Source organism: Emys orbicularis, chromosome 6, assembly GCF_028017835.1.
Source record: "Emys orbicularis isolate rEmyOrb1 chromosome 6, rEmyOrb1.hap1, whole genome shotgun sequence".
NCBI lineage: Eukaryota > Metazoa > Chordata > Testudines > Emydidae > Emys > Emys orbicularis.
This window is the reverse complement of record NC_088688.1, coordinates 87,678,211-87,703,636: the sequence shown is the minus strand read 5'-3', so window position 1 is coordinate 87,703,636 and position 25,426 is coordinate 87,678,211. Positions and strand designations below refer to the sequence as shown.

General features: G+C 43.1%; 1 protein-coding gene across 1 annotated transcript in view; it reads left to right on the top strand.

The window, feature by feature from the left end:
• The first annotated feature begins 6,988 nt into the window (after positions 1–6,988).
• Positions 6,989–25,426, top strand: part of LRRC2 (leucine rich repeat containing 2) — a 70,580-nt gene continuing 52,142 nt past the window's right edge. Inside the window, exons 1-2 of the mRNA XM_065406877.1 lie at positions 6,989–7,113; positions 23,944–24,154. Of these exons, the coding sequence (XP_065262949.1) occupies positions 6,989–7,113; positions 23,944–24,154 (336 nt within the window). The remainder of the gene's footprint in view (positions 7,114–23,943; positions 24,155–25,426) is intronic.

The following is a 25,426-nucleotide window of genomic DNA, read 5'->3' as shown; positions in this document are numbered from 1 at the left end:
TGGGAAGTGGTACCTGGAGAGGAGTTGCTAGGATGGTCTGATGCATCCTGCTTAGCACTTGCTACTTCCAGTTCATGCTTCCTTTCTTTTTCTCTCGCCTCCTCTTTGGCTTTTTCCAGCTCCATCTCTCTCTTGTGGGCCTCCTCTTTGGCTTTTTCCAGCTCCATCTCTCTCTTGTGGGCCTCCTCTTTGGCTTTTTCTTCTCTTTCATGGGCCTCTGTTTCAAGTTTTTTAATTTGAAGCAGTCTCTGATGTTTTCTTTCATTTTCTTCTGCTTCTAGTTTGGCCAGTTCTATTTTGTTAGCTACTTCTTTGGTAGTCATTTTCCTGTTTTCTTGTGCTGGGTCACACCCCTCTGCAGTTGACTGAAACTGGGATGTACTCAGCTCTGGCTGCTGCTGAGTTAACAGAGACTTTCTAACTAGCTACTCACGAGGATGTAAAAAGAAAAAAAACAGTTCAGCTTGTAAATTCCTTTTACCAGTCAAAGTTTTCTCACTTTGAACCCTTCTCTTAACAAAGGCTCTTGTTAAAAAAACTTAACACCTCTGCCTTCAGGCAAGGAGAGATAAGATATGCATCTACCTTCAGCTCTGCTTTCCAAGCAGCTAGAAGGAAAAAAAAATAATCTTACTGGCTTTTGGGTTTAAAACGAATCCCACCGCTCTGCCACCATGTCAAGGCTGTATCCCCACTTTGAACTTTAGGGTACAAGAGTGGGGGCCTGCATGAGGACTTCTAAGCTTAATTACCAGCTTAGTTCTGGTCCGCTGCCACCATTCCCTTCCCTGGGAAGCTTTTAGAAACCTCTCACCAATTCCCTGGTGAATACAGATCCAAACTCCTTGGATCTTAAAACAAGGAGAAATTGACCCTTCCCCCCTCCTTCCTTTCACCAACTCCTGGTGAATACAGATCCAAACCCCCTTGGATCTTAAAACAAGGAGAAATCAATCCGGTTCTTAAAAAGAAGGCTTTTAATTAAAGAAAAAAGGTAAAAATCATCTCTGTAAAATCAGTATGGAAAATAACTTTACAGGGTAATCAAACTTAAAGAGCTCAGAGGACCCCCCTCTGTCTTAGGTTCAAAGTACAGCAAACAAAGATAAACACTCTGGTAAAAGGTACATTTACAAGTTGAGAAAACCAAGTAAAACTAAGATGCCTTGCCTGGCTTTTTTACTTACAAGTTTGAAATATGAGAGACTTGTTTAGAAAGATGGGGAGAACCTGGATTGATGGCTGGTCCCTCTCAGTCCCAAGAGCGAACAACCCCTTAAAACAAAGAGCACACACAAAAGCCTTTCCCCCCCCCAAGATTTGAAAGTATCTTGTCCCCTTATTGGTCCTTTGGGTCAGGTGTCAGCCAGGTTACCCGAGCTTCTTAACCCTTTACAGGTAAAAGGATTTTGGAGTCTCTGGCCAGGAGGGATTTTAGTACTGTACACAGGAGAGCTGTTACCCTTCCCTTTATAGTTATGACAACCACAAACATCAGCAAAAAAATTTTTGGTTCCATTGTAGGAGAAATAATCACTTTGCTGAATAGATTGTCTGTCTGTTCACTGAGGTGCTGGGGAAATACATCTGTAATAAATCCCCTTGCAAATGTAACATCTATCATGCTTGATGACAAACACATTAGTGCTATAACAGTAGACAAGTATAAGGAATACTGTAATTCAACTGCTAATTAATCCACGATTAAAAGACCTAATTAATGAATAACCCAGTGAGAAACTGTCTCAGAAGGTGCGATGAGAAAAATGATAAAGGGGAATCTCGTTTATGAGATCAGTTAATTTAACTAAGAGTAGAATTTGAACAGATTAATGAAAATTGTTACCTAGGCATTGTGCTACAGTGATAGGCAATCTAGAAATATGTACATAGAAAATAATGCAGGAGACAAGCTCAGTTTTTGCATACCTGTTATCTGCATGTTTTTGTTATTGCTGCTGCTTAAAATAGCATTAACTTGATCTTTAATGGAAAAGTTAAAGGAAGAAATATCTAAGTGACTTATATCAACTTTATTATTAAATGGCCACTTTTATAATATGCCTTTTATTATGGTCTTTTCTTTTTTAATGTATTGTTACTACAGTATAGCCACATGACATCCATCAGTGAGAACTGTGCTCAGAAGGAAGTAAATTGTTAGGTGCCACACACACCTAGGCCACTATATAAATAGGTGCTTAAATGAACTGGGGGCTTGGATGAGCACTCACTGGCTGCAATTCACTCCCAACAAGACAGAAGTGATGATGGTGGGCTGGTAGAAGCAGCTGAAAGAGTTGGTAGACTTTTTTACTCCTGGAGTCCTAAGTAATGGCTGCCAAAGAGTTCTTTCTTCCATATCCACCAGGCAAGATGGGTGTGATTTATCTCTACAGTGTGGCTCTGTCACAATTACTCATGCTTTCATTGCTTCAAAATTAGATAAATGGGTTGTGCTCAACCCAGGGCTATGATTTGGTACCATTCAGAAGCTAAAGCAGGATGCTGTAGCCTGTTTATTAAGAGAAACTGCACATTTGGAGCACATGCTTTGTGATCTGCACTGGTTTCCCTGGAGCTGCTGAGTAGAATTTAGTGTTAGTTTTATCTTATAAAGTTTTACGTTGTTTGGGTCATGGTTACCTCAGAGATCGCCACTCTTCCCATGACATACTTCCACAGGTGAGTTTAACCAAAGTGATTTAGCTGGAGCTCCCTTGGTATAAATGAGAGGGAGCTGCTGGCAGGGCATTCTCAGGGTATGTTTAAACTGAAAATGCTACAGTGGTGCACTGATGGGAAGGCTTCTCCTGTCAGCAAAGGTAATCCACCTCCCAAGGAGGCAATAGCTAGGTTGATGGAAGCGCTGTCTACACCAGAATTTTTTATGGCCCTGAGAGACGTAGCTAAATTCCTAGTGTAGACCAGGCCTCGGTGAGGAGTTGTCAGTTCTGGCCCTTGCTTCCTCACTTGGTCTGCCAGGCCCAGATTTATTATTCTTCTGAACACATTGCAAAGGCCATTTTTTCTCTTTCTTGGTTAAAGCTGGTGAGGATCGTGTGGCTGAGATAGATATATTTATGTGTAGTCCTTGTTTATGTTCATATTGTGAAATTGTAAACTTCTTGGGGCAGGGACTGTCTTTTGGTTCTGTATTTGTACAGTACCTAACACAGTGGGATCCTAGTTCTCAAGTAGGGTTCCTAGGTGTTACCTTAATACTAATAATTTTTTATTTATGGGATAAGCACCTAGAACATTGGACAGACAATTATAGATTTTTGTCAAAAATTGCTACAAGCCATAGCCTGTGGTGCCTGTTGTCATGCATGCCAGATCCTTAGCAGATACTCATCCTGATGATGGAGTTGTGCATAAATGCTACAATTATTTCAGTAAAACATCTGATAAATACCATCTCTTTATTCTTGGCCTTTTGGGCCCTGATTCTACCAATGCTTATATACACAAATAGATTTATCCAAACGAGTACTTCCATTGACTTCAATGGGCCTACTCGTTTTAAAAGTACTCACATGAGTATAAGTTTTCAGGACTGGGCCCTAAGTTGTATTTCTGAAGAATAAGTAAAACAGAAAATCGATTTTAAATCCCTTTATGTCTGGAAAACAAATGTGAAAATAACAAAAGCAGAAAGAATGAGATATGAGAACAACAACATTCAACTTCTACAGCCTGCAGCTATGAGATAATGTTGGAACGACGTATTTATAATGGTACTTTAAAATCATTCAGCAGTTGATACCAGAAAAGGACATTTCACCCCCAATTTAATTATTTAAAAATAATATACACTACTTTGAAAAATAGTCTGTATGCAATGTATCATATTCCCTTAAACAGCAGGCAAAGATTTTACAATATTCTTTACAATAGCCATGAATTATAGTTAATGGATGAGCTTAGTTCCTGATCGAACTCTACTGAAATCAATAAAGATACACCAGGGATGAATCTGGCCCAATGTGTTACATTTGAGGATATTGATTAAGGCCCACTAAATTGCCCATATATGAGTGTGAATTACTAGTGGTAAAATTATCTGCTACCATCGACTCCCATATGCAGAACTCCTTTTTCCAGAGGTGATGCTATTGTAAATCATACCCTTGCTTTCTCTTTATAGTCCTGGAGCCTTTCTTCCCTGGAAGGCACTGTGCTTTCATTATACAGTAGTATATTACCAAAGAGCCTTGCTTTCATGATCTGTCTCACTAACACTTCATAAGACGGAGTGAACATTATAACAATGCATCATCTGAGAAAGGGGCTTTGATGATCTGTAATATAATTCAGAAGCAGACCTCATCCACGGAAGAAGGTATTCAGCTGCAAACTCAATACAGTTAAAGAGTAAACTTTGCAGACATTAGAGCAAATGCTCCTCTGGCCTGGATGGTGAAAGCCCGCACAAGATAAGAAATATGCTGGTTTCAGTGTATTCTCCTCTCTCACCTACTGCTTCCTTCTAGTTAGAGGCAGGAGCTGTGTGCAGAGCTTGACAGCCCTCTCACTCATGGCTGAGACTACTCCCACGTCTGCTGGTGCAAGGACGGGGAGGAAAGGGAGCTGAGTTTTGTTCAGGATGACTGGGCACGTGGGGGAGCATGATGAAACTGTGATGCGGAAAGGATTCCTGCCACCTTCCTCATGTGAAGGTCTCTAGCAGCTAGCCCAGCTATCTGTGAAGTAGAGAAGAGTATTTTCTCCTAAGTGGCAAACTGTAAATTGGTAGTGAAGTTAGGTTATGTCTACACTAGCACTTTTGTCGGTATAACTTATGTCACTCAGGGTGTGAAAAAAATACCCCTCTGAGCAACGTAAGTTACTCCGACAGAAGGGCCAGTGTGGCCAGCACTATGTCGGCAGGAGATGCTCTCCCGCTGACATAGCTACTGCCACTCATTGGGGGTGGTTTAATTATGCCAACGGGAGAGCAACATGAGCGATCTGGCAGCGGTACAGCTGTGCCACTGTAAGCTCGCTAGTGTAGACATGGCCTTTGTACAACACATCTGATTATAGACAAAGCTTTCCACAGAGGAGTAAGGTCAGTGTTCTCATGACATTGCTATTAATGGGGTTTTGACTCTGCTGTTGTCAGCAGTAGGTTGAAGAGACACTGGGAGCTATTTGTTGCTTCATTGTTAACACTCAGATATAAACAAACAACAGAAGCTTCTTTACAAGCAGGAAAGGTAAAGTTCATACAGTCATCCAAAGATACAAAAGACACTGGCATAGCAAAATACCTGACCTATCCCTATGTCCGAGTTCAGAGGCACTGAATCGTCATGATAGTACTTAGGATTTTTCTTACAGATATAACAAATAGGATATAACCCTACTTGTTGTTCTTATCAGTCTGCATTTGCCTAAGTCACCCCAAGGGTTTGGTTCGGGGAGACTGGGGTGCTTTGTTGATAAACAATGTATTTTTGTATTTCTTAATATGCCCTCTTGTATGGAGATATTTTGTAGGTTAAGAGAAAAAGAGCATTAAGAAAAGGTAGAATAAAAGAAAAAAATAGGGATTTGGTGACCATTTCTCCCTGCCTTCCCCTGCCCCAAGTGTTTTGACTCAAGGCCAGACTGTAAGTGACCCCCGTGGAAGAATAGGAGGCCTGGAAACAGTGATCAGAGTAAGAACTTGGAAAAATTAATAGCTGAAACCTTGAAAATACACACTACGGTAAGGGACAGACTATTTGTTCAACAGTAGCTTGACAGCTCAAGGCCTTTGTGTGTTTTACTAACGAACAATGTAATAAAAGTGGCATCTAATGAAATCTCAAGTGAAGTTAAAAAAAGAGAAGAAACAGCAGTTTTTATCTTGGTGGAAGCAATTATTTTTAAAAGGCTTTCAGAGTTCTGTTTTATAAGATTTCCTCATGTTGGCTCAGTGAACCATTTTATGAACAAGTAGGCATAACAAAAGCCCTCTATAGATAGATTAGCTGCATCTCATGATAAAAAAATGGAGTTGAGATGATTACATCTTCAGCAATGACTCTGAGCAAGAGAGAACAGTTCCCACACTGCTCCTATTAAAAGCAATGGGAATCTAGCCATTGACTTCACTAAGGGCTTGTCTACACTGCGACATTGTCGACAAAAAAGCCCCCCCGCGAAAGACAAAAGTTTTGCCGACGTGAGTGGCAGTTCTCCTGCCGACAAAGCGAACACCGCTCACGGGGCTGGAAGTATTTTGTCGGCCAAAGTGCCGACAAAATACCGACAGAGAGCATTCACACACGCTGACTTTTAGTGACAAGGCCATGTCGACACAGCCTTGTCGCTAAAAGCTGCATAGTGTAGACAAGCCCTAAGAGCAGGAGCAGGTTGCAGGTAATAGCCCTGTATCTAATTTGTCTCTGCAGTTTTGGCTGGACACAGCATACTTTACTTCTTGGCTTAGGCTCCAATTCAGAACTGTACTCAATGGCTTGCTTAAAAGTAGGCATGTGACGTACCTGGCTAAATGGAGGTCCTATTGCTATGTTCTACTAAACAACTGCCACCTTTCACAAATTGGTGATTGCATTTCAGTAGTAGATGAAGTGATTTCTGTATCTAATGGGACTGATCCTGCAGCCCTTAATCACATGATGAACACTTACTTGTGCAAGTAGTCCCATTGATTGGAATAAGGATTAGAAGCATGAAAAGGGGTCAATAGGATGATGGCCTAAATTTGGTAAACACTTTAGGAACATTTGGGATTGACAGGAACTTTATAAACTGTTATTATTACTATTATTGTTAATTGAATCATTAAAGAAAAAAATATTTTTTTTGGATGATACTTAATCAAGTTAATATTTCTTTGTCCATTTTTTTCCAAGCAAGCTATAAGGAACTGGACCAGAACATTAAATATTTGTATTAATTGTTTTCTTCCCTTTTTATGATGACATCTTAATGATACACTTGTTTTTTACAGGAAAAGCTTAATGTCAGTAACATGGGACATCAGGTGATAATATTTGACATTTCTGTTGTAAGAGGCTTCTGGGAAACTCAAGTCAAGAAGTATAAAGAAACTCGAAAGAAGGAGAAGGAAAGATTAGCACAAAGCTCATTAGAGAAGTAAGCCAACCTACTGTTCTTCTGTTTAACTGAATTCATTAACATATTTGTTAATTTCATTACATACAAAGGATAGTCAAATGATCCTAGGAATCCAATTTAATTTAGTTGGTTTGGATTTGCTGACGCAACTTTCTACCTCCCCTCAAATGACTGTAACAGAAATACAGCACAGATTATATGTATATTGCCTTGTCTTATTAGTTACTGAACTTTGTGTGTAGACTGCAATTTACTGATGGGATATTTTGCTAGTTTATTGCATAGATTTAATTAAAAAATACGGAAGTGCTTTCCCCTTCTTCTATTCTTGTTCATGAAAAGTGCAATATTAAGGTACTGCATTTATTGTGAAACACTTATGAAAATATACTTGTGAAATTCAATAGTAAGAAATGTTTTGTTATGTTGTCAGCAGAAAAAAAAGGGAAGAAATATACATGCAGGTACAGTGTTGCTGAATACCATAAAGGAGAAAAAAGGGACAAGAACAAAAGAACTATCAAATGAGCCTTCTGTTGACCCAACCTAAATGCAAAACAAAAGGCTTGAATACAATAGTGTTCACCCCTACTGTTCATACTGGTTGCTTTACTATAGTTTATTAATGATTTGTTTAAGTGATATTTCTGTTTCTTTGTGATCATCTCAATTAGAGTAACTGGAATATTATACTAGGAAGATAGTGTAAGCATAGGTGCTGACTCCATGAATGCTCCAGGGCTGGAGTGGGGGGCAGGCCTGGGGTGATACAGGTGTCAAGCACCCCCAGGGCCGCCCAGAGGATTCAGGAGGCCTGGGGCAAAGCAATTTTGGGGGCCCCTTCCATAAAAAAAAGTTGCAATACCATAGAATACTATATTCTCGTGGAGGCCCCTGTGGGGCCCGGGGCCTGGGGCAAATTGCCCCACTTGTCCCTCCCCTCTGGGTGGCCCTGAGCACCCCCCGGGAATGTAGAAAGTCGGCACCTATGCAGTAGTTATAGGACTTGACTGATACCATCTTTATTGCTCAGGGAAGAGGGAAAAAAAAAGAAAAGAATCTCTTTGCTGAACAGTGCCTAGGGCTGAATGGTGCCTTTGGTGAAGGGGACAGCATAAATCTCTAGAATGAAATCTGGCTGACCCAGCAGGAGTTACTCCTGGGTTCTCTGGTGCAACTCAGCCTGATATAGTAGCTACATCACTGTTTAAAAGCCCAGGACAAGGCACATGACCGAAAGCACTCTTGTGTAGGGGATCTGGCTATGGAGCAAACTTCCAGGGGAGATCAGGCGAATCCAGAATCTTTTGGAAATGCTGTAAAATCTTCTTCTTTGAAAAAAGTTTTTCCAACATAAGAGTGACACAACACTGACACCTCCTGCTGTCCCTAAATCACTACCAAACAAAGACAAAACAACATACCCTAAGCAGAGCTTTTACCCCAAAAAGGAGACAGTGCCAGAGAGTCCATGAAGTCCCACAGGGATTTATCTATTGCTATTGATTTTACATAGGAGGGACTCAAATACTCTCATGATGGGTGGCAGTATAAAACCCTAAGACAGTTAAGCTGCTTGAAGGAGGTGCAAAGTGCTTCTTTTTCTGTGCCAGGCAGCTTCTCTGACTGATCTGGGGATGAGAGATAGGCCAGTGGCCTCACCTTCACCTTTCACCTTCTTGCCCCCTTTCAGGCAACTAGTGCCCACAAAGTTGTTGGGCCAGACTATTGCTGGCCCCTGCAAAGGGGAAAAAGGCAGGAAAAGTCCATGCACCCTTTGGGCACCGATGTAGTGGCTGGCCACAATCTGACCCCTAATTTGTGCATCTCTCCATCTCTCTGCTTTTCTCTCTCCGACTCATTTGTACAGAGTGTAGGTTTTCTAAACATTCAGAACCACAGATCATTTTGTTTCCTATTTGTGTTGGCTAGTACAAAAGCAAACCACAACTGACATACATCGGGGAAATTCAACAGAGATAAAAAAAGAGGGCACCTTAATATGGTAAGGAGTAGTTTTTTCTGCTGCAACGCAGCTAATTTTAGCTACCTCACTTTTTGCCAGTGGACTAGGACAAGACCCAGAGCTGTCCTGTGAGTCATGTTTTCCATGAAGACAACAATCTCGCTGTAGTTGACATCTGTGCTTCTCATTACCCATGTCTTCTACTAAAGTAACAGTGCTTGGTGATCTGTTCTGCCCAATCTTACATTCATTAATGAGGTTCCAAATTCCTTCATTATATTTTCTGTACCAATGAGGGTAGGCCCAGGATTTGGTATAGAATACAGCAATATATAGCATTTGAACTTTCTATATCCACAAGGGAAATTTTTTAAAGACTGAAATGTATACAATACTTTGTCCCACAACACTAGGCCAGTTTCTGATGCTCTTAATTTATGTTGAGAAGCATCACACTCTCCAAATAATCCCATTGATTTCAAATGGGAGTACTCCAGGAATAAGAAATTACTCAGTGTAAGTATATCAGAACCTAAACCTGTGTTGTTATAGATTGATATTGTACCTCTTGAAATTAATTTCAAAAGTCCCATTGATTTCAGTGGTGCAGGATCAAGCAGTTAAAACAGGGGTGGGCAAACTACGGCCCATAGGCCACATCAGGCCGCGGGACCGTCCTGCCCAGCCCCCGAGCTCCTGGCCCAGGAGGCTAGCCCCTGGACCCTCCCCTGCTGTCTCCCCTTCCCCACAATGCTCTGGGCGGCGGGGCTGGGAGCTCCTGGGGCAACATAGCTGCAGAGCCGGCCTGACTTGGTCTCTGTGCTGTGTGGTGGCAGCGGCGGTGGTGGCAGCGTGGCCCGGCTCTAGCTGGGCGGCGCGGCTGTAGCACTGCCAGCCACCGGTGCTCCAGGCAGCGCGGTAAGGGGGCAGGGAGCAGGGGGGGTTTGGATAGAGGGCAGGGGAGTTCAGGCTGGTGGTCAGGGGGTGGGGGTGTGGATGGTGGTCGGTGGGGAAAACAGGGGGTTGAATGGGGGCAGGGGTCCCGGGGGGCAGTCAGGAAGGAAGGGGGGTTGGATGGGGTAGCAGGGGGCAGTCAGGGGCAGGGGTTCTGGGGGCAGTCAGGGGACAGGGAGAAGGGGTGGTTGGATGGGGCAGGGGTCCCGAGGGGGCCTTCAGGAATGAGAGGAGGGGTTGGATGGGGTGGCGGGGGTCCGGGGGCAGTCAGGGGACAGGGAGCAGATGTGTGTGGATGGGGCAGGGGTCCCAGAGGGGCCGTCAGGGAACAGGGGAGGTTAGATGGGGCAGGAGTCCTGGGGGGAGGAGGGGTGACGCAGATAGGAAGTGGGGGCCAGACCACGACCCCCTCCCCTAACCAGCCCTCCATACAATTTATGAAACCTGATGCGGCCCTCAGGCCAAAAAGTTTGCCCGCCCCTGAGTTAAAATAATGTGGCCAAAGTCACAAAGAAAATGGCAATTAATGCAAAACTCACAATTAGAGGAAAAACCCTCTTGTCACATGACAGAATTTCCAAGAGACGTGTGTGCTTAAAAACACATATATCAGCTACTGTTGCCTATTGTGTCTCCTGGGCCAGATTGTCAAAAGAGCACTCAGACCAGTTTTCAAATTCTCAGTAGCAACAACTGTTGGTGGCACCCTTTCAAAAATTCTAACCTTAATGCACCATCCTACATTAGTGGATGCAGCAAAGGCTCATTATCCCAGCAGGAGCCCCTCAAAGCTTGATGGCTTTTAAAGCAGGAGCAGGTGAGGTGGGAAGAAACCGCTCTCTGCAATTGGTAGGGAGTTACTTTCTGAGAGCTATTAATCCAAAAGTTTTTTTTCTCTGCTTTTAGTTTGTTTTAATACACAGCACTTACACAGTGTATTATGCTTTTCACCAAAGTAACAGTTTTGCCTGAAAAGAAAAGAGCACTGACTGAATTCAGACAGTAAGTTGATCTGCTGAGTAAGAAAGTGCCATTTTTACAATCTCTCCCTGAGTAAAAACAACGTGGAGTCTTGTGGCACCTTAAGACTCCTCTTTTTTTTTTTTTTTTGCTGAAACAGACTAACACGGCTACCCCTCTGAAACTTGTCTCCCTGAGTAGAAGTTCAAGATAAATCTTCCTGTTTATTATCAGAGCGGTAGCCGTGTTAGTCTGAATCTGTAAAAAGCAAGAGGGTCCTGTGGCACCTTTAAGACTAACAGAGATGTTGCATCTGAAGAAGTGAGGTTCTTACCCACGAAAGCTTATGCTCCAATACTTCTGTTAGTCTTAAAGGTGCCACAGGACCCTCTGTTGCTTCCTGTTTATATTTACAAGGTTATCCAGATCAGATTAAGAATCCCTGTTTTCAAGTTTATATAACAGTCATGAACATGTTGTGCAATAGTCACAGTATTATGCCTGAAGTGGTCTCCTACTACACTGGGAGTAGGATTTGGCACTTATAAATATTCATGTACTGTAAAGTCTATTTTGTGACATGTAGCCACAATCCTTGAGTAGGGTGCGCTGTGGACTGCACCATCCCAGAGAAGTGTTAGTGAGATTTTGCCTCAGACATTCATTATTTCTCCAGTATTGCTCCCTGCATGTGTTGTGTGTGTAAGGATTTGGAATCCGTGATTAGGCTGGTATAGAATTCCCCCCACTCTGTGGGCCAGTGGTGTGTGTGTATGAGGGCAGGCATTATTAATACATGACGCCGCCTCCTTCCGACCCCGCCTCCTTCCCACCCCTCCTCACCATCTTTTGGTCACCTACCTCCATGCAGAGATCAAGAGCAAGTAGTCCCTGCTATCCACAGAGCACAGGGAGTGGACTTGACTTTGGCCAGGTTTCTTGTATGTTAACATTGGCCAGGTTTCTTGCGTGCTACTTCACCCCTGTGCAGGTGAGCAAGGGTAGCACACAATCTGTCCCTACTTATGTTGTATATATGTTCACATAATATCTGAGAAACCATCCATAAAAGCTGCCCACTAGAGAGATTATGATTGCTAACCACTTAAAAAAAAGAGACAGAAATTCAGCTTTAGATTTTGCTGCTTGTTATCAATCAGAACATGCATATGACTTTCCTAAAAGCCACTTCCCACATGGAAAGAGTAGGTGCTCATGCACCTAGTTTGTACTGATCACTGGGGCTCCAAATTATAAGGATCAGATTGGAAGTGATTCCTTTGCTTTGTTTTGATGCTTTGAAAGGCAGGAAAATATTTGGAACCTTTCCAAGTAACCCTCAACTACAGATAAAGAATGTACCTGGGATTAAATTCCTAACAGGAGCCACTGTCTCCTGGTAAGGAGGAATAAAACCTCACTGTTTTAGGGAGTCTCATGTAGGACCAGATTCTGATGCCCTTCTTCACATTGAGTAGTTCCTTTCTTCTCAAGTATTTCCACTGAAATCAATAGAAGTACTCAGTGCATACTCAGTGTGAGTAAGGGTATCAGAATCTGGCCCACAGTGATCATTTAGAAGTAGGGATTCAAAGAGAAGGCTGTTTCAAACAGCAGTAGGTCAAAAGGGACCTTTTAGTGTAAAGTAGCTGGGTCCACATGGTAATTTGGTGTGTGACAAAGTAGTGCGCTATAGATTTACACCCTGGCTTGCCACAAACTAAGTCTCATATGGACAAGCGCTGAGTTTGAAGGGACTTGCTATTATTTAGTCAAATTCTGTAAGCCTTAGTTGAAAGAAACTCCCAGTGAGTTTTGCTGGAGTAGAGAAAGCAGAATTTAGCTCTTAAAAGTTCTAAAACAGTCTCACTGTGAAAAATGTAAGATTCTCCTCCATTTGTAATCCTCTGAGACACAAGATTTTACAAAGAGGAAACCTTACCTATGCAAACATGGATTTTGATAAAGGAATTCCATACATTTTTGAACTGTGTTTATGTTAAAAGTGACAAAGATTATGAACCTTTTACTGAGAGTTCCACTCTAAAGTGTTAACAGCTTGTCAGCAAATCCTAACTCTGAAGTATGATGATGTGAAAAATTGTGACTGGGTGTGTTGCCTATCTGGGTCCTATGATGAGGCCCTGGATAGCTGGGCCCTGGATCCACTTGGGCAAAGTCAAGTGAACCATCTGTTTCCCTGTTGGCTCTCCAGAGTTGTGAAATTAGAAAGAAAAGGATTAAGGAGTGGAGCCAATGGAGCTGGGCTACATAAACAATCAGGACCCAGCATAGGGTATGAAAGGGAAAAGCAAACAAGTAGGGGTAGGTTGTGGAATGAACCCAGTTCTAGTAGGAAGTAGAATGTGTTGAATAAGTGCTATAGAGGGAATGATATTTATTATGCCCCTAGTGAAAGAAAAGGTTTGCTGTTGTTGTTGCTGTTCTATATTTTATGTCTCACACCAGGAAAGACTTTGGCCTGGTCTACACTAGGCGTTTATGTCGAATTTAGCACCGTTAAATCGAATTAACCCTGCACCCGTCCACACCATGAGGCTATTTAGTTCGACATAGAGGGCTCTTAAATTCGACTTCTGTACTCCTCCCCAACGAGGGGAGTAGCGCTAAATTCGACATGGCCATATCGAATTAGGCTTGGTGTGGATGGAAATCGACGGTAATAGCTCCGGGAGCTATCCCACAGTGCACCACTCTGTTGACGCTCTGGACAGCAGTCCGAGCTCGGATGCTCTGACCAGCCACACAGGAAAAGCCCCGGGAAAATTTGAATTCCTTTTCCTGTCTGGGCAGTTTGAATCTCATTTCCTGTTTGGACAGCGTGGCGAGCTCAGCAGCACTGGCAACGATGCAGAGCTCTCCAGCAGAGATGGACGTGCAATCCCAGAATAGAAAGAGGGCCCCAGCATGGACTGATCGGGAAGTCTTGGATCTCATCGCTGTGTGGGGCGATGAGTCCGTGCTTTCAGAGCTGCGCTCCAAAAGACGGAACGCAAAGATCTATGAGAAGATCTCTAAAGCCATGGCAGAGAGAGGATACAGCCGGGATGCAACGCAGTGCCGCGTGAAAATCAAGGAGCTGAGACAAGGCTACCAGAAGACCAAAGAGGCAAACGGACGCTCCGGATCCCAGCCCCACAGATCCCGTTTCTACGAGGCACTGCATTCCATCCTTGGTGCGGCCGCCACCACTACCCCACCACTGACCGTGGACTCTGAGGATGGGATATTGTCCACGGCCGGTTCCTCGGACATGTTAGCGGACGTGGAAGATGAGGAAGGAGATGAGGAGGACGAGGCAGTCGGCAGCGCTTACCAAGCTAATTTCCCCGACAGCCAGGAGCTCTTCATCACCCTTACAGAGATCCCCTACCAACCCTCCCCAGCATGTAACCCGGACACAGATTCAGGGGAAGGATCAAGCGGTAAGTGCTTTAAACATATAAACCTTTATTTTTTACAAAACTTGAATATTAATACTAATAACAATCTTTGATTCATGATTTCTTCCCCCTGGGCACTTAAATAATCAGTAACAACTATTTACAGGGATAGCCTGTTCATCAGGTTCCTGGGGAGAGCGGCTTTACTTGGTCCTCCAAAGTACGAGACGTTCCCGCGCCAGGAGACAAGCAGGTACTCTGGTATCAGTGCCTTGCATATCATGGCGGCATAGGGCCCCGGTCTCTGCATGCTTTCTCGAAGCATCCTTTGGATCTCGGTGTCCAGGATCCTCATCAGAGTAATGTCGCTCATGACAACCTGCTTTGAATTAGGTAGGGGACTGTTAGTATTGGGACTGCTTGCAACAAGTTCCTTTACAGAACTGTGACCACTGGTTTACAGCCACGCGGTGGGGGCAGGAGAGGGTCAGCATCCAGAGATCTTTCCCTGGCACATCCGTGAGGGGGTGGGACAGGGCCAGAGTTCTTGCTTGGCCGATTGCTGGCAGCACAGACTGGCAGTGCTTTCAATGTGAAAGGTGGCCAGTGGTACTCCTAAAGTTTTAATCTGCAACAAGTCTACGGCTTACCATCTTTGCCTGCTACAGAGAGTACCGTGTCCTGCCCCGGTTCCCAGATCGGCAGTGCAAAAGCCCAGGCACTGAAGGCGAGGTTCGAAAATTTGACCTTGTCCTGAGTGTGCATGTGATAGGTGTGGTTCATGGTCTTGTTCACAGAGAAAGACTAGGTTCTTGTGAATCAAGGTTCTTGATTCACAACTACATTTATCTTTCGGAGGAATTCACTGCCTTTTCCTCATTCCCACAGCCACATCTGCAACTGTCTCCCAACCCAGCCTGGAATCACACTCCCAGAGGCTAGCGCACATTAGGCGGAGGAAGAAGAAGACGCGAGAGGACATGTTCTCTGAACTTATGGGCTGCTCCCGAGCCCAGGCAGCACAGCATAACCAGTGGAGGGAGAATTTGTCCCAAATGCACCGGACACACATGGAACGTGAGGAGAGGTGGCGGCAGGAAGACCAGCAGGCGACTCAAACGCTGCTTGGACTTCTGAGGGAGCAAACGGACACGCTCCGGCGCCTTGTTGATGTTCTGCAGGAATGGAGGCAGGAGGACAGAGCCCCGCTGCAGTCTATCAGGAACCGCACTCCCCCGCCACCAAGTCCCATACCCCCCTCGCCCAAAGTCCAAAGAAGGAGGGGCGGAAGAGTCCGTGAAAACTCTCACTCCACCCCTGCAGACTGCTCAAGCACCAGAAGGCTGTCATTCCCCAAAATTTTGAAAAGTCCTTTCCTGGCCGCCTCAAGCAAGCCCCCGTCCAAGTTTCACCCCCCAGTTTCATGTGTGGTTGTTAATAAAAAATACGTTTTTGTTCATTACTGTTTCAGTCATGCTGTTTTGAGGGAGAGTCTGTCTGCAGTGGGGGAAGGGGCTTGGTAATTGGACAGGACAGTCACCTTTAGCAGGGTACAGAGGCGGGGGCAGGTCCAGCAGCAGGGCACATACACAGTGCAGTGACTAGTTACCCTGGTCAGTCTGGGAGGTGGTTTTCATGTTCTGTGCGTGGGGGGGGGGGGAGGGGGGGTTGCTCTGTGACTTTGTGGCGGGGGAGGGCAGTTACAGATGTTATGCAGCGGTCCTTGTCCTGGATCACAGAGCCACGCAGCAGGGGATCTGTAACCCTCCTCCCCCCGCCATAAAGTCACATAGCCCCCACATACACGCAGTCCCGCTCAGGAGGGCTGGCAGGCTCCGTTGAAACAACCAGTCCGCCACTGCGAATCCTGTCATTCCTGGAGTTTAGAAGGATCATTTGCATCAGTACACTACACCCGCTCCCCACCACAGTCTGCGTTCCAGGTTTAAAACATTCCCGCGAAAACAGTAATAAAGACAACGGTGTTCATTAACAAAATAAAACTGAATTTATTTTTTTGGAAGGGGGTGGAGGGGGTCTGTAACTGGAGAGGATAGTCATCGTTAACTGGGTAAAGAAACGGGGGCAGGTTCAGCTTCTCTGTACAGAAACTTAAAAGTCACTGGTCACCCTGCTCACTGTGGAACCAGGCTTTCAAAGCCTCCTGGATGCACAGCGCGTCCCGCTGTGCTCTTCTAATCGCCCGGCTGTCTGGCTGGGCGTAATCAGATGCCAGGCTATTTGCCTCAACCTCCCATCCCGCCATAAAGGTCTCCCCCTTGCTCTCACACAGATTGTGGAGCACACAGCAAGCAGCTATAACAATGGGGATATTGGTTTCGCTGAGATCACAGCGAGTGAGTAAGCTTCTCCATCTCCCCTTGAGACGTCCAAAAGCACACTCCACCACCATTCTGCACTTGCTCAGCCGGTAGTTGAAGAGTTCTTTTTCAGAGTCCAGGGCGCCAGTGTAGGGCTTCATGAGCCAGGGCATTAGCGGGTAGGCTGGGTCCCCAAGGATCACTGTAGGCATCTCCACATCCCCAAGAGTTATTTTGTGGTCCGGGAAGTAAATACCTTCCTGCAGCCGTCTAAACAGACCAGAGTTCCTGAAGACGCGAGCGTCATGAACCTTGCCCGGCCATCCAACGTTGATGTTGGTAAAACGTCCCCTGTGGTCCACCATTGCTTGCAGCACCATTGAAAAGTAGCCCTTTCGGTTGATGTACTGGCTGGCCTGGTGGTCCGGTCCCAGGATAGGGATGTGAGTTCCATCTATAGCCCCACCGCAGTTTGGGAATCCCATCGCGGCGAAGCCATCTATGATGACCTCCACGTTTCCAAGGGTCACTACCTTTGAGAGCAGTACCTTGACGATTGCGTTGACTACTTGCATCACAACAACCCCCACTGTAGATTTGCCCACGCCAAACTGGTTCGCGACAGACCGGTAGCTGTCCGGCGTTGCAAGCTTCCAGAGGGCTATGGCCACTCGCTTCTGGACAGTCAGGGCTGCTCGCATCCGGGTGTCATTGCGCTTCAGGGCAGGGGACAGCAACTCACAAAGTTCCAGGAAAGTCCCCTTCCGCATGCGAAAGTTTCGCAGCCACTGGGATTCGTCCCAGACCTGCAGCACTATGCGGTCCCACCAGTCAGTGCTTGTTTCCCGTGCCCAGAATCGCCGTTCCACAACATCCAGATGACCCATTGTCACCGTGATGTCCTCGGAGCTGGGTCCCGTGCTTTGTGAGAGGTCTGTGCCCCTCTCAGAGTTCAGGCCCTCACCGCGGTGCCGTAGCCTCCTCGCCTGGTTCATCTGCATCTGCCTCTGGGAAAGGTGGATGATAACCTGCGAGGCGTTGACAAGTGCCACAACTGCAGCGATGGTCGCAGCGGGATCCATGCTCGCAGTGCTGTGGCGTCCGTGCTGTCACTGACCCGAAAAGTGCGCGAACTGATTTCCCGCCGGCGCTTTCAGAGAGGGAGGGAGGGAGGGAGGGAGGGCGGTAGTGACAGACGGATGACGACAATTACCCAAAAGCACCCTCGACCCTTTTTTTTTACCCAGAAGGCATTGGCGGCTCGACCCAGAATTCCAATGGGCAGCGGGGACTGCGGGAACTGTGGGATAGCTGCCCACAGTGCACCGCTTCCAATGTCGACGCTTTCCCCGTTAGTGTGGACTCACAAAGTCGAATTACTGTCCTTAGTGTGGACACACAAGTTCGACTTTGCAATATCGATTCCACATATTCAATTTAAGTGAAATCGAAATACCCTCGTAGTGTAGACATACCCTTTGTTTGGGTAAAGGTTGATTGTACCCCTCGTGGGGGACAGCTTCTGCTAGGATGAAGCTTTTTCTGCAAACTTGTTTCTATTTTGGAGAGGAACTTAATGGATTGAAAAGAAACCGACTTTCTACATAAGCAGGGAGGTTCTGTATGCTTCCCAAAGCACTTGAAAGTTGTGTGTTGGTATTTCAATGCACTTGGGGAGATAGAAGTACTGTACGAGAGGTGGTTTTCGGAAATGGAGATGGGTTAGATAAACTCAGAAAAGCGGGTGTATTGCTGAATAGCGGGGCACTTTTACAGGCCAGTAGGTAGCTTAGTGTTTTGCTTTTCTGTCTCTTAAAACACTGGCCACAGTATTCTCCTCAGGAGTAAATGATGGTTTTATTCAAGATCCCAAAACCTACCAGAAAACCTCATAGTAAATTTTCCGGATCATGGCTTAAATTATAAGTCACAATATGTTAGAGATGTACAGTATTGTATGTTCACTACATCTGTATAGAAATCAACACAAATTCTAGAGAACAGAGCCAGCAGCTAATGCGTGGGAATGGGTTTGGTTTAATGCAATGTCAGCATGTAAATAAAGACTATCATTTTAAAATGTAAGTAATGTTGCTTACAATACAGCTTCAAATTGGTTCTTCTACATTCTGATGATACTCAGTGATTTTTTGTTGCATCCCGTAATACTGAAGTGTAAATACAAATCTGGCATGCTGTCAGAGAAGCTTCATGTAGTATGTTAAGTGCACTCATCATGTGGAAGTCTACCTCCACCTTCTGTCTTCTTTAACAAACAAACAAACAAACAAACAAACAAACAAACAAACAAACAAAAAGGTAAGTACCTTATAACTTATGCCATAATGTACAATTCAAACACACTGTTAATACAAAGCTAAGACTGCACCATTAAGCTCTGAAAAATGTGGAAATGTCCAGTCTAGCCACCTAAGGTTCTCCCCAAGAAGTGGCTCAGTAAATACCCTTGGTTCATTCCCAGCCCACCAACAACACATGAAGTGAATAAGGCAGAGCTTGCAGAACTGTCTCTCACATTTCTTATCTTCACTTACTTTTTCAGTGTGTAGCTAAGTTAACCATGAGTTGGACGCTTTCTGAATGTATGAAAAAAGCTTGGACTATATTCAGTCGATGTGCAGCGTGTAACTTTTTTTCAAAGGCTTATAACTTTGTTGATCAAAACTAACTTTCACTAGAACACTCAAAGCCTCTCCTCTATTTCTCTGCTGGACTTTATTGTTTGAGTTCCAGTTGTTTTACTGCTCGTGGCTATTTTTTTTTAAGCTGTAAGAATTTTTATAATAGTGAAAGTATTTTATTTTTGGTCCTTCATTGAGCAAAAAATGGTTCAGCTATTTTTGAGAAACTTTCTGACCACTCACTTTCAGAGGAAGCAGGTACCTGGGGCGGCACATTCTGAGGGGCAGCATTCTGGCTATTCAGTTCGTCGGCCGGCTTTTTTTTTGCTTGGGGCGGCAAAAAAGGTAGAGCCGGCCCTGATAACCAAAACAATAACACTTAAACAAATAGTCATAATCTCTGCTGATCCTACTCCATACCTCAAAAATACTACCTTGAGGGCTTACTGAAAACTGATACTCGATTGGTCTGTAGCGAGGTTATCACAATGTTGACAGATTTCTAGGGCAAGAGTGACTTCTGTTTCAGCAAGGTGTACTTATTCATATACCTAGCTATCAGCACAGAAATAACCTCATTGAAGCCAGTGTGACTACTTCTGTGCTTAACGTTAGGCATATGCTTAAGTATTTTGCTGAACTGGGGCCTCAGATCGCACTTGGGCCCAACTGTGGCCAAATTATCTCTTAAATACCATGAGAATGATAGCCATCTCTTTAAAACAAGTGAAACATTAACTAACGATTAGGATGAGGATCAAGCTGTTGCACAGCTTAATAACAGTAACACTATTACTAATTAATAAAAAGAACACAAAAAATAAACTTTAGGGGTTATGAGGTTTGTCTCTCTGTAACTATCTTACATGTTGCCATATTGGTCCCAGAGTTACCCAGCGCTTTCAGAACCCAAAGCAGTGGTAACTGTTTCTCTCAATAGCCAATAACAATTCATTATTCTCCTTATTAGCAAAGCAGCTTCAGCAAAAAAATTTCAAAGTCAGTTCCCCATATTTCTTTTCATGAATCTGTCCTTTCACTTTATCACGCTCAGTAAAACTGCAGTGTACAGCTGGTTTTGTTCTGTCTGCCTTAGGAATAATTTGTCCTTGCTATGTGGTGTCCTCGCTTCCATTTAGGCGGGGGATGGCGCTACGTACACAAGATGGCTGCAAGTTACGTCAAATCCGGTTTTCTCACAACACCAGGATATTAGAGAGACAAGGCAGATGAGTTAAGAAGTTGGTCCAATAAAATATTTCCTCACTGTTTTATGCATTTGTTGTAGGGGAAAATGTGTTCCAGGGATTTCCAGGGCCTTTAAAAGAAAGCCAGTGTTCAAAACAAAGCATTTAGACTGGAAATCTACTTACTTTCCTCAGAGAAATGTTAACAGATTTAAAAAGGACTGGAAGTGTTAAATAGTTGCTAGTAGAGTGTTTTCTTAAAACAACCCTTCCCCCCCCCGCCCCCTCCCCCGGCACCAACCACCCAAGAATTTGTTGCACTGTTTTATAGAATTTTCTCACTCACAACAGAGGCTTTTTTTTTGTTTTTCAAAGGCATGCATGATAGCATTTGATAGCAGAAGTGTGATAATACATAATTTCCCTTATATGAAATTGTCAATCAGAGATAAAACAGTTTATTTTGATAAGGGTTCCATAAGAAATAATGGCAATCACATACTTTAACAGTGATTAGCTAGAACGGAGTGATGAACCCCTAGTTGTCCCTGTCACCTTGGTCTGATATTACCTGTAGCATACAAATGACAGATGTATCATTATATTTAATGATGTTTATCAATTTGTCTGCGAAAATTCTCTGAATTTTGTACCTGGCATCAGATTAGACTAGTAGATTGAATAATGAGCCAACCATTGATTTATAAGTAGGCTTGGCAGAATTTAATTTTTATTTTTTCTAATTTTGATGGATAATGTCAACATTAACTTTAAAGCATTTTTTTTTAGGTTTTTACCTATTTAAATTTTCATAGTTGTCGGTAATTAATGACAGTAAAGATGGAGATTCAAAAAATTAAAGCTTTATAACTACTAAAACACAAACTGTCAACATCACATCAAAATATACACAGAAAATATACTTAAATCAGTCCCTAAGAAGTTGTCAAGGAGTATTTTTCTTACTTTGCCTATCTGTAAATTTAGATTATTATAGATGAATTTTTTTTGTTCGTTTGTGTGTGTATGGTGAAAATCGATGTTTACTGATAAAAATCAAATTCTTCCAAGCCTATATAGAAGTCTTTTTCTGTGCAAGGAAAGCTGTATTGATTCATATTTGGTTGGTGATGCAGCCCCAGTGGTACAAGCAATGATTGCAAGTGATTAGAATATCTGCCCTTGGAATTGACCATGTCTTTATTCTGACACATACTGGATAAAATCAGACATGTTTGTTGCCCCATTGGTATAATTCACTCTCCATCCACATGCAGTATTTCTCTATGATGCTTAACCTGATGACCATGCGAGATCGTTCTATAAAAGCTCTGAAGAGCATATTGCATTAAGCTGACATTAAAAGGCTATGTAAAATTTCTTCTTCACTGTGTGATTATATTCTTGCTGAATTTGTCATCAAGTTTGTAGTTGTCATAATTCTTTTGCATTCAGTTCCTCTTTTGCTGCATTGATCAATAATTGAATTATCAGAGGTTTGGGTTTTGTTTAACTGCATTTTACTCAACTAACAATGTATTGTTGCCTCTAGATGTTTGTATTTTCTACATTTTATCAGTAAAATATCAGAGGAAAATACATTCTCTTGTCATTAATGCTTCCCTGGTTGTTACCACAGTTAAAGGATTTAGAGCTAAATCTTCCCCTTTGTGGGTTTTATTGTGTTGTCTTAAGTCTCCCTGGGTTGGGAATAACGGTCAGCGTGGAGGTGGCCTGCTTCTGGGCTGAGGGAAGATTTTTGTGCTCCCACCTCGTCTACTTACTTCAGGTTTCCTGAATTCAACCAGCTAGAAATGAAACAACCATTTATGGGACTGGCTGAGTAAAGGGCAAGCAAGGCACAAAAAAGCCAATTTTCAGTTCACTGAATTATCACAGTGAAATTTTTAATTCTTTGTGGATGATCAAGGAATTCCACGGGTGTGTGAGGATTGTGCCACAGAATCAAAATTCAACAATTATAGAATGCATATACCTGGAGGATAAGTGAAGGAGGAGAGTACAAAGAAGGAGCAGCACAACAGTGGTATCTAAGTTAGGATTATTTCTAAGATATCAGAGAAAAGAACTCTAGGGGTTTGGGTACTTTTTAGTTTTCCTCTTTTAATGGTTCAAATCCTGTTGTTTTTCTTTTTCTCTTCCCTCTTTTTCCTTCTGGGGTTTATTTTAATTTTTCTCTGCACACTTCTGTCTTGCCCACCTTTTCGCTCACAACAACAAAAAGCTTTTATAGTTAATTAGATGCACTCACTGGTAGAATAATTTTAGAAAACAGTATGTAGGTGTCTTGGACCTATTTTTCCCAATGTATATTATAACAGTGTTTTTTAGATTTTTCCTAGTTGTTCCTATGTGAACTCTCTATTAACTCTTACCTTGCCACTGTCTGCTCCCTGTTTTGCCAGTGATTTCTGGGTTCATAGAATAGCTTGTCTCCATTACCAAATTGCATCAGTATAATTTAAATTGGCTTTTAAACTAATATGGTTAAACTGGGGCAAAAGGCTCTGTGGAGACTCTTCTTTTGGTATAAAAGTGGCTTATTTTGGTTTAGTTACACCTGTTCCTTAATTGACTTGAGCCAAACCAAAATAAGCTACCCTTAAACCAAAATATGTGTCTCTAAAATTAAATGCCTCCCTCATTTATACTGGTGCAACTTTTTCCACATAGTCAAGCCCTAAGTAACATTCATGTTGAAATTAGCAGGGGTAAAATATATTACCTGACCTTTAACTTCACCTCTTCTATGACGTACACATCATAATTTTAGAAGACAACGTTTTTTCTTTTCTAGGTAAAAACTCTTTACTTGAATCTAAAAAGTCAGGAGGAAAAATTATTTCCAATGGCTGCGAAAGGTTGGGAAAATATTTTTCCAGTTGCAAAATTATGGGCATAAACCCAGGACCAATGTAGGGTCTTCATTGTATTCATATATATTTGTAACTTGTTTAGTGTGAGCCTACTCCTATTGAAATCCATGGCAAAATTCATATAGGATAGGCCCTATATATGTGCATTATTTTCTGGAGCTGATGCATTAAAGAAGACCCTACTCATCTGAATTATACTATTCATCCTTACAAACCCAAGCATTACTCTTGGGCCAGGAGTTCTAAAAATGGCCTCTAAATTTACATGCATAATTTACATCTTTAGTCATTTGCCTATGCAAAGATGCCTATGCATTTCCAAGTGCAAGTAGGACTGTTTTATACAAAAATCAAATGGGTTTCCATCTGATTTGCGTGTATTCAAATGTTATTTACATGTATGAAATGTGTGCACTAATTTGGAGGTTGGAGTGAGTCTCCTTTTAAAATATAAGACTTTAAGTTTTTGAGTTCTGTTATTTGGATTCATAGAAACTCTTTATCTGCACTACTTCAGGATAAAACAAGAATGGGACTTTGTACTAGAGTGCAGAAAGAAAGGCATTCCACAATCTGCATACCTAAAGAATGGTTTCATAGATACCACTGTGAAGGTCTTGGATAAAACTGAGAAGAACTCTCAGCTCTGTAAGAAGAGAACTTTGTCAGATGAAACAGACAAAGAAAGAAGCAAGTTTATTTTTCAACTTTCTGGAGATCACTGGACGGTAAGCTTAGTCTGAGCCTTTTTCTGCAATATTTGGCTGATTAGCATGGCACTTTTTTTTTCCTAACAAAACATTTTATGCCAAAGCCTGACATGCTAGTCCATTCTGAGTAGTTTTCTACTGCATTAGAAGTGACAATAATATTACCTTCCTTTCTTGCTATAAGTTAATAACATTTTTAGTTTTAAAATATGTTTGTGACAGGTTGGATCACAAAAACCCCCTTGGGGCTGCCACTGATGTGCCAAGACTACTTCTGCCCCTGCTTTCCCTGCCAGCTTGGGACTCCAGCACCCTGTCTGGCTGAGCCAGACACGCCCGTCTGCTCCAACACGGACCCAGGGTCTAAACCACGTGCCCCAAAGCTGCAGATTTAACTGAAAGCAGCTTAGGAAGTGTTCCTGTCTTTAACACTCAGATGCCCAACTCCCAATGGGGTCCAAACCCCAAATAAATCTGTTTTACCCTGTATAAAGCTTATACAGGGTAAACTCATAAATTGTTCGCCCTCTATAACACTGATAGAGAGATATGCACAGCTGTTTGCCCCCACTCCCCCCAGGTATTAGTACATACTCTGGGTTAAATAATAAGTAAAAAGTGATTTTATTAAATACAGAAAGTAGGATTTAAGTGGTTCCAAGTAGTAACAGACAGAACAAAGTGAATTACCAAGCAAAATAAAATAAACTGAATACAGATAAAATCTCACCCTCAGAGATGTTTCAATAAGTTTCTTTCACAGACTGGATGCCTTCCTAGTCTGGGCACAATCCTTTCCCCTGGTCCAGCACTTGTTCCAGCTCAGGTGGTAGCTAGGGGATTTCTCATGATGGCTGCCCCATTTGTTCTGTTCCACCCACTTATATATCTTTTGCATAAGGCGGGAATCCTTTGTCCCTCTGGGTTCCCACCCCTCCTTCTCAATGGAAATGCACCAGGTTAAAGATGGATTCCAGTTCAGGTGACATGATCACATGTCACTGACAGACTTCATTGCCCACTTGCCAGCACACACGCATACAGGAAGACTTACAAGTAAAACAGAGCCATCTACAGTCAATTGTCCTGGTTAATGGGAGCCATTAAGATTCCAAATCACCATGAATGGCCCACACTTTGCATAACTCAATAGGACATCAGAGTTATATTTCATATTTCTAGTTTCAGATACAAGAGTGATACATTTATACAAATAGGATGACCACAGTCAGTAGATTATACCTTACAAGAGACCTTTTGCATGAAGCATATTTTAGTTACATTATATTC